This window comes from Bufo bufo, chromosome 6, assembly GCF_905171765.1.
Source record: "Bufo bufo chromosome 6, aBufBuf1.1, whole genome shotgun sequence".
Classification (NCBI taxonomy): domain Eukaryota; kingdom Metazoa; phylum Chordata; class Amphibia; order Anura; family Bufonidae; genus Bufo; species Bufo bufo.
In genome coordinates this window covers 212,797,453-212,811,610 of record NC_053394.1, presented here as the reverse complement: position 1 = coordinate 212,811,610, position 14,158 = coordinate 212,797,453, and the positions used below count along the sequence as shown (strand labels likewise).

The window sequence follows — 14,158 nt, the reverse complement described above, 5'->3', positions numbered from 1 at the left end:
TAGTTAATATAATAATTTAGTGTCTTTTGAATAATGCTTGGTGTTCAATTCAATACCAGTAAGATATATATTTATTTTATTTTTTATTTTATAGGTCTTCCCACCCATGACATCTTGGAGTGGGCAAAACCTCTTTGAAAACCTGAAGGATTCTTGTCGTATTCTCCCTCCAAACATTCAGGCTCAGAATAAAAGGAACCTAAAGAATAACAGCTCAACACAGACAGACATCTTTCGCGCAGATATTCTTGATCACAAGAAAGAGATGGGAGATTGCAGTGGATCCGAGAGAGCACTTCAGTTGAGCTGCCACAGTCACTCTGAGCACAGCTTAGGGTCTATAGGTGGAGATGCTTTTATGGGACGTGGCTATGAATTGCTAGAAGAGGAGGGAAGACCCCTTGGCTATACTGAAGCTATTACAGATGTTCTAGTAGAGGCATCCACTGGCAAGAGGAGTAGTGGGACATGGCCAAAGGTTATGGTAAGCCCTGGACATTCCCAAAGTGAGTTCACTGTCTTTAAAAGACCAAGACAGAGAAAGTCCATCTTTGATCCAGAGACTTTCAAGAGGCCTCAGACACCCCCAAAACTATCTTTTATGACACCTGGATCAGTAATGTGTCATTCTTCCCAGCCTTCAAAAGTAGACCGACCACCATCTCCTCCAACTCCTCCTAAACGCAGTGACTCTATAAAATTTAAACATCGACACCAGTCTAGCTCAGCGTCTGATTCCACTGTAACTGCTGGTTCACCGCCTACTAGTCCTTTACCAACTTCTCTTCCTACCAACTCCCAAGAGAATACCCATAAAACCCATCATAACAGAGGGGTTGTAAAATGCTGCATAGAGGACGCGGTAGACTGTTCTTTGACAGGCTTTAGAGGAAGTGGAGATGTAGAAAGCTGCTTGCAGAGGGCAGAAGAGCCAGAAGTCAAGAGGCCGAGACCATTGTCTGCGCCAGCTTTAAAACACAGATTGGCACCTGTCAGTATTCCCCACCATTCACTACAAGTTAGTTTTCATTACTTTGTTTGATAACCCGTGAAAGTGGATAGCTCACCAATACTGATTATTTCTTGTCTCTCTTTACAGAAGTTTTCCCCTAGTTCTGAGGATCGCCTGTCTCCTGAACTGAATCATGAGTGGGTTAGGTTCTCTCCCACACGTTCTCCCCGCCATAGTGACATTTTTGCATCTACCTTATATGGATCTGGTATGTCTGGTGAGTTAAAAACTTATTTAAATGAATAACTTTGTGCACACGCTATGTGTTAATACTGCTGTAATATTGGAGTATGTAGATACATCTATTATGCATATTAATTAGGTACTGTACCTCGAAGCCTTGCTCCTTGTCCTGCTGTTACCGCAGTTTTAAGAAATCCAATCTACACCGCCTGGAGTCATCGTGTTCCCACTAATAATTGTCCCTCCTCTACAGGCCAGGCCTGCTCTCAGCACATGAATCAAAGGTACAGCTTTTCATTTTATTGTTTCGTCACTTGTCCAGCACTTAGCACCCATATAAGGCTACTTTCACACTAGTGTTTTGGCTTTCTGTTTGTGAAATCCGTTCAGGGCTCTCAAAAGCGGTCCAAAACGGATCGTTTTGCCCTAATGCATTCTGAATGGAAAAAGATCTGCTCAGAATGCATCAGTTAGCCTCCGTTCAGTCTCCATTCCACTCTGGAGGCGGACACCAAAAAGCTGCCTGCAGCGTTTTGGTGTCCGCCTGACGAAGCGAACACACAATAGAAAACGGATCCGTCCCCCATTGACTATCAGTGGTGTTGAAGACTGATCCGTCATGGCTATAGAAGACATAATACAACCGGATCCATTCATGACGGAAGCGTTTTTGCAGATCCATGACGGATCCGCAAAAAACGCTGGTGTGAAAGTAGCCTAAGCCTTAAAACACATCCATATTGCACACTGTCCTTATGCTCAAAATTGCCTTACATTGTTCAGAACTACTGCTACCAAAATAAGGGTGTGTGAGGCAAGTGTCACATGTAAAGATTGCAGGAATCATCATTGCTGTAGCAGCCAGGGCACTATGTTGTCCATGGCTCCTCACAGAAACACTACATATGAGGGGGAGCTATGAACAGAGTGGTTACTTTTATGGGATACTTGTGTCAAAACAATGTAAGGTAAGCAAGAAAGAGCAAATAATCAGTAGCTTTTGTGACTTTTAAAAAGTTCAACCATTGTTGATTACTATGAAGGACACGGACACCTTTATTTATACGAGGCATTATGTTTTCTATGAGATGCATTTGTACTAATCATCATAGTCACGGGTATTGTGGTGATTAAGACTGTGCCATGTTGTGTTCCAAACAATATAGTTTGAACTGAAATTAAATTTCTTTTTAATATAACTATTTTCTAACTCTGCCCAGTGCGCAACACCATGGCAGGTTAAGCTTGGACCTGAGTCACAAACACCCAAGTGAATACTGTGATACCTCCCGTCCTAGGGTATCACATGGCTCCAACTCTCTGCCTTCCAGTGCCCGTTTAGGTAAGCAACCTTATGCATTGACAGGATTTTAAGTTTTTTTTTTGTGGAGAAGCTGGAGCTGTCACTCACCCTTCATTGTTGACTGCTGTTTGTGTGTAATGCTGTTTGATGTCTGGTTAGCATCTCTGATCAGTAGATGGCAGAAACTTGTACTGCGTAATATACAATAGTCTAAGGCTAGTTTCACACTAGCATTAAAACTATCCGGCAGGCTGTTTCGGCAGCGGAACATCCTGCCGAAGTTCATTGTATCAGGATCACTGCCAGGCCCCTTTCACTATGATGGGACCCTCCAGAGATATTGCCTGGTTCTGGTGTTACTGCTTGGATTTAACCAAACAAAAAATTGTGCTTGGACCGGTTTTTGTCTAGCTGAATCCCACCACTAATGCCAGAAACAGGCTAGATCCCTGCCGATTCCCATAATTGTCAATGGGCTGCGGCAGGAATAGGCAGTATCTAGCAATGCTGGATACATTGAACACTGGCTCTGCCGGAACAGACTGTTGGATAGTTTTAATACTAGTTTGAAACTAGCCTTAGGAAGAGCATTATGGGAATTAGAAAGGAGGGTACAAAAGGGAGGTTTTGACCCCATAATTCCCGTTTCACTTTCATATGTCCTTGGACATCATTGATATTGATATAATCTTATTAATATCATGTGGAGGTTCTACTGATCATGATCTTACAAGTTAGCAGTTTCTTAGCCAGTAAAGATCACGGAACACTTCACATAAAGCATAAATGTAAGCTCTAGAGATGGAATCGCTTTTATGTGGAACCAGAGGAAAATTTTAATTTAAAGTTCAGTTTTGTTTCTATTATACATAGTAACATAGTATATATAAGGCCGAAAAAAGACATTTGTCCGTCCAGTTCGGCCTGTTATCCTGCAAGTTGATCCAGAGGAAGGGAAAAAAAACAACCTGTGAGGTAGAAGTTAATTTTCCCCACTTAAGGAGAAAAAAATTCCTTCCAGACTCCATAAGGCAATCAGAATAACTCCCTGGATCAACGACCCCTCTCTAGTAGCTATAGCCTGTAATATTATTACACTCCAGAAATACATCCAGGCCCCTCTTGAACTCTTTTTGTGAACTCACCATTAGGGATCGACCGATTATCGGTTTTACCGATATTATCGGCCGATATTGAGGATTTTGAACGTTATCGGTATCGGCATCTATTTTGCCGATATACCGATAACGTATTGGGAACACAGATCACGCTGCTCTCAGCGCGTTCTGTGTTCCCTCCGCAGCACAGGGGAGAAGGAAGCAGTGTCTCCTCCCCCTGTGATGCTGCTGCCGCCAATGGCAGGAGAGGAGACAAGAGGAGGGGAGGGGCTGTGGCCGCTGCGCCACCAATGAAGATGAGTCTTTCATTAATTCATATACAGGAGGCGGGAGCTGGCTGCAGAATCACATAGCCGGCTCCCGACCTCTATGAACGGCAGCTGCGGTCCGCGGTAGTTAACCCCTTAGGTGCCGCGGATCGCAGCTACCGCTCTTAGAGGTCGGGAGCCGGCTATGTGACTCTGCAGCCAGCTCCCGCCTCCTGTATGTGAAAGAGAGGTATCTTCATTGGTGGCGCAGTGCGCCCCCCCCCCCCCCCCTCAAGCCCCCTAGTATTAATCATTGGTGGCGCAGTGCGCCCCCCCCCATCCCAATAGTAAAAACATTGGTGGCGCAGTGCGCCCCCCCCCCCCCCCAGTATTAATCGTTGGTGGCAGTGGCCACAGGATCCCCTCTCGCCTGCTCCTCCGATCGGAGCCCCAGCTGTGTAATCCTGGGGCTCCGATCGGTTACCATGGCAGCCAGGACGCTATTGAAGCCCTGGCTGCCATGGTAAGCTCCATGCTGCTGTGTGCACAGAGCAGCAGGGACAGTGTGAGCTCCTATTCACCCTGATAGAGATCTATCAGGGTGAATAGGACAAGGGTTCTAGTCCCTAAGGGGGCTAAAAGTTAGTAAAAAAAAAAAAAACACAAAAATATTAAGTATAAATGAAAAAGATTTACAAAAAAAATAAAATAATAATACACGTTAACAATAAACATTAATTTTCAGCAGATTTGTGTAGGAATTTTTTTTTTCCCTCAAAAATAAAAATACCCAGAATATCGGTATAAATTATCGGCTATCGGCCTGAAAGTTGACAAATTATCGGTATCGGCCCTAAAAAATCAATATCGGTCGATCCCTACTCACCATCACCACCTCCTCAGCAGTCTCACTGCTCTTACCGTTAAGAATCCTCTTCTATGTTTGTGTACAAACCTTCTTTCCTCCAGAAGCAGAGGATGTCCCCTTGTCACAGTTACAGTCCTGGGGATAAATAGATGATGGGAGAGATCTTTGTACTGACCCCTGATATATTTATACATAATTATTAGATCTCCCCTCAGTCTTTTTTCTATAGTGAATAACCCTAATGTTGATAACTTTTTAGGGTACTGTAGTCCCCCTTTCCCAGTCATTACTTTAGTTTCCCTCCTCTGTACCCTCTCCAGCTGTACTATGTCTGTCTTGTTCACAGGAGCCCAGAACTGTACACAGTACTCCATGTGTGGTCTGACTAGTGATTTTGTAAAGTGGTAGGACTATGTTCTCATCACGGGCATCTATACCCCTTTTGATGCAAATTCCTAGGTCCTTGTCAGTGTTACCCAGTGTTTTACCATTTAGTAAGTACGGTGACTTGCATTATTCCTTCCCATGTGCATAACCTTGTCAGTGTTAAACCTCATCTGCCACTTATCTGCCCAAGGCTCCAATCTATCCAGATCCATCTGCAGCAGTATACTGTCCTCTTCCGTTTTAATTACTTTACACAGTTTAGTGTCATCTGCAGAAATTGATATTTTACTGTGCAAGCCTTCTACAAGATCATTAATAAATCTATTGAAGAGAATAGGGCCCAATACTGACCCCTGAGGTACTCCCACTAGTGACAGTGACCCAATCTGAGTGTGTACCGTTGATAACCACCCTCTGTTTTCTATCACTCAGCCAGTTACTTATCCACATACAGACATTTTCTCCCAGTCCAAGCATTCTCATTTTATATGCTAACCTTTTATGCGGTACAGTGTCAAATGCTTTGGAGAAGTCCAGATATACGACATCCATTGATTCGCCGCTGTCAAGTCTAGAATTTACCTCCTCATAGAAACTGATTAAATTAGTTTGAAATGACCGATCCCTCATAAAGCCATGCTGATATGGCGTTATTTGATATGGCATCTATTAGAAAACGTTCAAACGGTTTTCCCGCGACAGATGTTAAACTTACCGGCCTATAGTTTCCGGGCTCTGTTTTTGGACCCTTTTTGAATATTGGCACTACATTTTCTATGCGCCAATCCTGTGGAACACTCCCTGTCAGTATAGAGTCCTTAAATATCAGAAATAAGGGTCTGGCTAGGACATTACTTAATTCTCTTAGGATACGGGGATGTATGCCATCTGGTCCTGGTGATTTGTCTATTTTAATCTTTTTAAGACGCCGCTGTACTTCTTCCCGGGTCAGACAGGGCACTTTTAATGGGGAATTAACTTTTACATTCTGCATTTCATCTGACGGTTTCTTTTCTTCACTGAATACAGTGGAGAAAAAAAATATTTCATAGCTTTCCTTTCTCCTCATCGCTCTCTGCAACTCCCCCCTCATTACTCTGTAGAGGGCCGAGACCTTCAGATTTATACTTTTTACCATTTATATAATTGAAAAACATTTAAGAGTTAGTTTTGCTCTTGTCGGTGGGTAATAATTCAATTAAGAATTATTAATTATGGTCATAAAAATTATTAATCATAAAAAAATAAAATTTATAAAATTTGTCATAAATTCTTAAAATCATGACCTGGTGAATTGTAGACAACCTAATTGATACAATTCACATCTGAGTCCGACTATTTCCTCAGATAAATAAGTTCTTTTTGACGTGAGATGATGTTAATGATAAAATGTAGTTCTGCATTATACAATAATACATAGGTATTATAAAAATATGCAGATTTATTGGTTACACGGTTATAAACATATATAAGTAATAAACACAATGATACATGCAAATGAATATATATAGCGTTAATATAAAGCATTACAAGCTTAACAATACATGTGATAACTCGTCACATTATAACAAAGCTATTATTAGGTTAGGATATCAAAATATAAACATAAGTTATATACATTACTTCTGTTCAGAGAAAACCTCATGATATCAGGATGGGCATGTCTAATCCTAGACATCAATATAGAATGCTGAATACATTCCACCCCCCTCTAACCAACTACACATCACATGACTTCAAGATGGGCAAATCCATTCAAGGATATAACTTAGAAGAGATAACTGTATCCTTTCGCCCAATCCTGGACTATTTTCACATATATAACTTTTTGGTAAGACTATTAAGACAAATAACAGGGATCTAGGATCTTAAATGGGAAGGATTTGAAACAAATCTTCCTTGTGGGAATCCATCACTTAGCTTGGCGAAGAATGTTCTATCAATATATATATATATATATATATAAGCAATTATTTAATGTTTTGCTAGATTATGAGTCTAGATTCTTCTGCAGGTAGAATGAAGCCTCACAATATCCTAAGACTACATCTCAATATGGAGATGATCAATTAATTTAATCATTTATTTATTCGCCAATCTAGATGGTATAATTTCACCCACACTATCAAATTAGTCTTAATAAAATGAAATATCATTTTCTGTGTCTCTTACCAAGTCCTAGTAGGAATCTCACTTCTGCTCCTAGGAAAGCTGGGTGGTCCATCATAGCACATCTCACCCTGGCTTTCATCTTGATAGACCTCAACTTCTCCTCTCCTTCCTTCTTTCTCCTTCCTTCTCACTTTCTCTTACTTTCTCTTACTTTCTCTCTATGGCTTATGATCCCAAACTTATCAGTTAGACACACCTTCCTAGTTTGGGAACTTTCCAATCATTGTCGGATGGGCGTGACCATTGATAAAATGTGACATCATAACCCTACCCAGAATGCATTTTTGCTACTGTTGTAATGTCACCTACTGACACATAGGTGGCACTGCTGTATAAGCTATTTGCATCATAGTATAAAGGGTTAACTTATATAAGTCCGAATATACATTTTGACCTTAGAAGCTTTAATTCAAAGCCATATCGATTAATTCTGACACTTGTAGCATTTAGAGACAGACCTCTAGGCGTCTCACTTAGTGTTTCTCACACTGTTTATTTGTGGATCGTAAATTCCCTTGTTTTCTCACAGAGATATCAGTACCTCCTCTGTCATACCAAAGATGTGATTAATTGTTACAAAACACACATCTTCACAGACACTCTTCTAATGAGAAATATATACAATATACTGGATACATGTTGTCTTCGTAACATATAACAATATAATATAAACAAATATATGTATGTCCTACTGATTGTCTTATGCTAAGGACTAACTAAGGCTCATTAAATGAATACATACATATTATATATTTTGCTTCATTAATAAATGCCTAATTGTATAGGTAATTATCACCAGCTGCACAGAGCTTATCTTTACCTCCCGTCATAAATTTAAAAGTAGACAAGGAGAGGCCTCTACTTAGACTGGTACATTCATGAGAAAAATAACACTGAAGTAGAAACCTTTGTGTGACCTTAATTTGGCCTACTCAAGACATACAAAATTGTAACTATAGTCGAGCATGGCTCTTAGAGGCAATGAACATCCATTTTGACAATAATGAATTAGATATGAATGCATTTACCTATGAAAAGGCACAACACTCTCTTTGGCAATTAATCTCTCGGTCTCTTTGTTTTTGACGTATTCTATTTTTTTCATCATAGCTTTTCAGTGCTTCCACACTACATTCCTGTTTTAGTGATTTAAATGCTTTCTTTTTATCATGTATTGCTTTCTTTAAGGTTCTATTTATCCACATTGTTTTTTTTCTTTTTTCTTAACCTTTTATTCCCATATGGTATGTACCTCTCACAATTAGATTTTCTGTGGACTCTGGTATATTAGGTGGTTTATAATAAACTCCTATTAGTATTTTATTATTGTTTTTGCCTCCATGTATTTCTTCCCACAGTGACTCCACATGTTCATGTCCCTCACTTATATCTTCCCAGAGTGTGGGCTTTAGACAGGACTTTAAATAAAGGCAGACCCCTCCCCCTTTCCGGTTTTGCTGATTCTTTCTGAACAGACCGTAACCCTGTACATTAACCGCCCAGTCATAGCTATCATCCAGTCATGTCTCAGTTATTCCCACTATGTCATAATCCTCCTCACACATCCCTAATTCCAGTTCCCAGTTCTATTAGTCCGGCTTCTGGCATTAGTATACATACATTTAAGAGGTTTATATATATTTTGTACCCTACAATTTTCCTTCTGAGCTGTTCTAGTCCCTCCTTCCATTTCTTCCCCTAGTTCCATTACCGTGACTCGGTTCTCTATCTGCACTATCTTCCCCTCCTATAACGTAATTACCCCTCCCCCCCAGTCCCTAGTTTAAACACTCCTCCAACCTTCTAGCCATCTTCTCCCCCAAAACAGCTGCCCCTTCCCTATTGAGGTGCAGCCCATCCCTACAATAGAGCCTGTAGCCGAGAAAGAAGTTGGCCCAGTTCTCCAGGAACCCAAACCCCTCCTTCCTACACCAGTTCTTGAGCCACTTGTTAACCTCCCTAATCTCCCGCTGCCTTTCTTGTGTGGCTCATGGTATTGGTAGTATTTTGGAAAATACTACCTTTGAAGTCCTTGCCCTAAGCTTTTGACCTAAATCCCTAAAATCATTTTTCAGGACGCTGCACCTACCTCTAACTTTGTCATTGGTTCTGATATGGACCATGACCGCTGGATCTTCTTCAGCCCCTCCCAGTACTCTGTCAACCCGATCCGCGATATGTCGAACTCGAGCGCCAGGAAGACAGCACACTGTTCGGCGATCACGGTCTTAATGACAGATCGCCCTATCTGTACCCCTAATAATTGAGTCTCCCACTACCAGCACCTGTCTGGCCTGCCCTGCTCTCCTGGTCCCCTGCTTACTGTTACTTACATTTCCCTGACTGGCAGAGGAAGTGTCCGGCTGCAGCAGTGCTCTCCCTGAACTGACATCCCCCCTCATCTGCCAACCGTGCAAACTTGTTGGGGTGTGTCCGATCAGGGCTAGCCTCCCTTGCACTCTTCCCCGTTTTCTAACTGTTATCCAGATAGCTACCTCACTTCCCTGAGATTCCTCGCTACTACCCTCCCCCACATCTACCCCATAGAGTGCTTGCTCCAAATTGTCAATGCTTCTCAGTGTTGAAATACACCTGTTTAGATACTCGATGTGCAATTCCAAACGGGCAATTTGCTCACATTTTGAACAAAGATATGCATCCTCAAACAGTTGTTCCAGGGCTGCATACATTAGACAAGATGTGCCCTGGACTGCGCTGTCAATAATGGAGCACATACTAAGTGGGGATTACACAAGAAAAGAGAAAAATACAATATAGTGCTGTGATAAGAATCTAACTTAATGTGGTTTTTCACACTAACAGCAGTTATGCCGTACGTATGCATAGTGTAGGGTATAGTTGTCAGATTTCTAGTGTTGATGGAAAAAAGGTTTCCCAGAGTCCCCAATGAGAATGAAACGGTATTGTGCATGTTTGACCACCACTCCATTCACACCTCTGGGACTGCTAGCCATAGTGGAGAGCGCTTGGACCCCCCAGTGATCACACACTTATCCACTATACTGTAGATTTGTTAGTGAGGTCTGTTGGACACCATTGTTTGTCCTATGACTGATCCAGCACTCCATTATTTTAGGGTTTTTTTTGCCATTAAAGTGAAACTGAAAATTGAAAAGTGTGAACAGAGCTTTGTGCAATATAAAAAAAATAAAGATGTTGGGCTCTGTTCACACTGCCATCAGGAGATTGAAAGATTTGACGGGAAGAATAGTGGGGAATGCAGTGCTATTCTTTCCATCAAAATTACAGACTCCACTGTCAAGCTCGATTAGTGGGGTCTATCGGGCACGGCTGGTGTGTTCCACATGACAGATCGTGTCCTCCATTATCTTCGTTTTTAGCTGCTTTGATGGATCAGAAAGACAGTAGGCTTCCCAGAAGTATAAAAAATATATTAAAAGCAGGGATGGGAATTTAAAGTGGTCCTGGAAAACCTTTAAAGTGGCCCCATGTTGTAGGCGTGTCCTAATTGACAGAAGATGGAACAACAGAAGTAGGTAGGGCAGCAGTACCTTAATGCAACACAAAATACCACCCCAGCAGAACCAAATACCACAGTCCAGCATAAAATATTGCTGTCCCCCTGCAGTATTCAACTGTATCTCCGTCCTGAGGATGGCGATACAGTTAAATTCCGAAGGGGCATAAGTACCTGATTCATCTACCATTAATTAATACCAAGCACATCAGATTGATATGTACCTGGCAGACTGCCGTAAGGAGGGCTTGTGCAGCCCCTTGTGCATCGGCCTACTGGAAAATTTCCCTGTAGGGTCTAGGGCCAGTCTGTCCCTGATGAAAAGTATAAAAAATATCAATATAAAATAATAAAAATTACATGTTTGAATATGTCTGATTACCCACAGGCTTTTGCATTACAGCAACAGTAGATTTGCACCTTTTACATTTATTGCACTTTAAGAGCTGCTGACTAACTGTCTTATGCATTTCAGGATCCTCAAGAACTGAACGCATTAAAATCCCATTAACACCAAGATATTTGAGGTGCCCAATGGGTTCGGACAGAGGTATGTTACATAGTCTTTGTGTGTTTGTTCATTTTCTAAATATCACATCTGCTTAGGTAAGACAGAAACTATAAGTGGAGAGAAATGGCTTTACTGTACTTCAAAATATGAATGATTTGTCCCGCAGCATAACCAATCACAAAGTGACTGACTTATTTATTTTTTAACTGGACACACACAGTCCTCCTCAGCGGCTGTTTCGATTCGGTCCTAGCTGGTAAGCTTCTTGTTTGATGGTGGTGTTATAGCTGCTGCAGCCATTGACTGGCGGCAGTGGTGATGAGTCCCCCATGTGGTTACGTGACACATGGAGGACATGTGACCTAGTTTTTTTTATATATTTTTTAAAACTTTTTTCATATATATTTTTAGTCCCTCTAGGGGACTTTAAATTGCTATCATCTGATTGCATCTACTGCAATGATTACCAATGCAATCTATGGTGGTTCAGTGCATTCCTATCAAGACCTGCCACAGGAAGTTTGCTGGGGCAGGCCTTAGAGCCTTTAGAATGTTCCAGGCTGCAATAACAACTGAACAGCTTTTGCCGTCTTGTCACAGGCTAGCTGTTTGGTCACCTAGAGCGCAGCGTTTCCAGAAAATGACTAATGACACAATTGACCATGACATTTGAGGGGTTAAAAGTCTGTAATCCAGATTGTCTCTAATTCGGGACTCTGGCATCCTCCGAACATGTATGGTAGATGTCAGGAAGGCTTTAATACATAGTACCATAGTACATAACTATCATGAGAGGTTTGTGAGGTCTAGTTTGCTCACAGAGGTGTTATCAATATTGGGTCTGTTCATGTTGAGAGTCTCTGCATGATTATGTCCATTTACTGATAGCTAACAAATCTTGAAAATCATGAACAACATAAAATATATGTTGTAAATTATTCCATTATTTTCATAGAATTGGAAATGCCTCCATTCTTAATTGAAGCCAAGTGTATGTTAAATGGGTGTTACTGGCTGCTGATATTGATGACCTATCCTCGGGATAGGTCATCAGTATACAGCGGGTGGCAGCGCTCTGATTCCTGGAAACCCCACCAATCAGCTGTTCTCTGCAGCCCCTGATGTTGGACCTAGCACTTTGAAATCTGCTGCTATATTTGCACCAAAATCCATAATGATATCTGCATGTAACACAAGTGGATTTCATTAAGGGTTGTGCAGATTATTTGCTTATATCAACACTGTAATGTTTATGCTGTTTGTGAATCTACTCTTAGTATAAATCCACAAAAAGCATTATTTGGTAGGACATTTCTGGTATCTTACAAGTTAATCCCTTTTACTGGTTTAGACATATGCTATTAATGCGTATGGCTACTTCTTTAAACAAAATGTCTTGCTTTGTGGACACAGAATTAAGCCCATTATCTTTCTTCATAGGCTCCCTTTCACAATCAGAGAGCAGTAGTCCCAGCCTTGCCAGCCCTCCTCATTCTCCCCTCAACTTGGAAACATCTTCGTTTGCAAGTAGCCAGTCACAAAATTCTATTGCCAGCTTGCCTAGAATTTCCATCAGCACTGTACCCATGGGGGAACGCAGGAAAGACAGGTAAATTTTCATTACTTTTAATATTAATGTAAAATTTTGTGAGATAAATAGTTTCCAGCTTTCAGAAACTTTTTTGTTTAAAACTTCTAGCCCAACCTTCTGTACCTGTAGAAACGAACACACTCACCTGCCCGCTGCAGCTCCATTCCAGCTCCCTAGCTCCAGCTCTCTCTTCTGTGGTCTTCTGGCCCCCGTCCTGTAAGCTTCTGGACAAATGGGCTTACATATGTCACTGTAGCCAATGAGTGTCCTAAGTTGTGACGTACCCCCAAGTGGCAAGTGACCCAGCAGTGACATGTCGCTAGGGGGCACATGACCATTGAGGCCAGTCATTGTCTGCAGCAGCATACATGACCCTGTCTGTCCGAAAGTGTACAGGATGAGGACTGGAAGATTGCAGAAGTTTGCCCTGGAACTGAAACAGAATGGAGGAGAGCATGTGAGTATGATTTTTTTTTTTAAATGGGTACAACAGGCTGGACTTGAAAGTTTAAAAGTACACAAAGCTGGAAACAAACACGAGAATGGGTCCGCAAAATTAATGGAGCAGCTGCGTGCATGCCCTAACAGCTGCCCCATTCATTTCTATGAGAGTGCTGGAGATAGCCGAATACAGCGCTTGGCTATATTCGGAACTCCCATAGAGATAAATGGAGCGTCTGCGCACATGCCTGACTGGCTGCTCTGTTCATTTCAGGGGCTCCTTAGGGTATTGGGTCCCAGCAGTAGGACTCCTACCAATCTAATAGTTATTCCCTATCCTTTAGATATGGGATAACTTTATGTAACCAGAATATCCCTTTAAACTCAGTGGGGCATATTTACTAAAACTGTCTAAAAGTAAGACGAGTAAGGGCTCATGCACACAAACGTATTTTCTTTCCGTGTCCGTTCCGTTTTATTTGCGGACCCATTCATTTCAATGGATCCGCAAAAAAAATAACGGAAGGTATTCCGTATGTCCGTATTTCCGTTCCACAAAAAAAAAGAACATATCCTATTATTGTGCGCATTAGGGACAAGGATAGTACTGTTCTATTAGGGGCCAGCTGTTCCGTTCCGCAAAATACGGAATGCACATGGACATTATCCGTATTTTTTGCGGATCCGTTTTTTTTCGGACCGCAAAATACATACGGTCGTGTGCATGAGCCCTTTCATCAGTTTTGACATAGGCATAGGTATTACCTTGTAGGGCGGCCCCCTCTGATGCAATGGGTGTATTTTTTTTAAACCCCCTCCGCCCCC

The 14,158-nt window shown here is 41.6% G+C and overlaps 1 protein-coding gene across 5 annotated transcripts in view; it reads left to right on the top strand.

The window, feature by feature from the left end:
- The window catches only part of DLG5 (discs large MAGUK scaffold protein 5), a 233,215-nt gene that overhangs the window by 133,469 nt on the left and 85,588 nt on the right, over positions 1-14,158 (top strand). For 2 of the 5 annotated variants that reach the window (XM_040438900.1, XM_040438896.1), the window contains 6 exons: positions 95-1,018; positions 1,100-1,229; positions 1,335-1,479; positions 2,416-2,537; positions 11,266-11,340; positions 12,742-12,910. In XM_040438900.1, coding sequence (XP_040294834.1) covers positions 95-1,018; positions 1,100-1,229; positions 1,335-1,479; positions 2,416-2,537; positions 11,266-11,340; positions 12,742-12,910 — 1,565 coding nt within the window. The remainder of the gene's footprint in view (positions 1-94; positions 1,019-1,099; positions 1,230-1,334; positions 1,480-2,415; positions 2,538-11,265; positions 11,341-12,741; positions 12,911-14,158) is intronic. The other 3 variants (XM_040438901.1, XM_040438897.1, XM_040438899.1) reach the window with 3 other exon arrangements.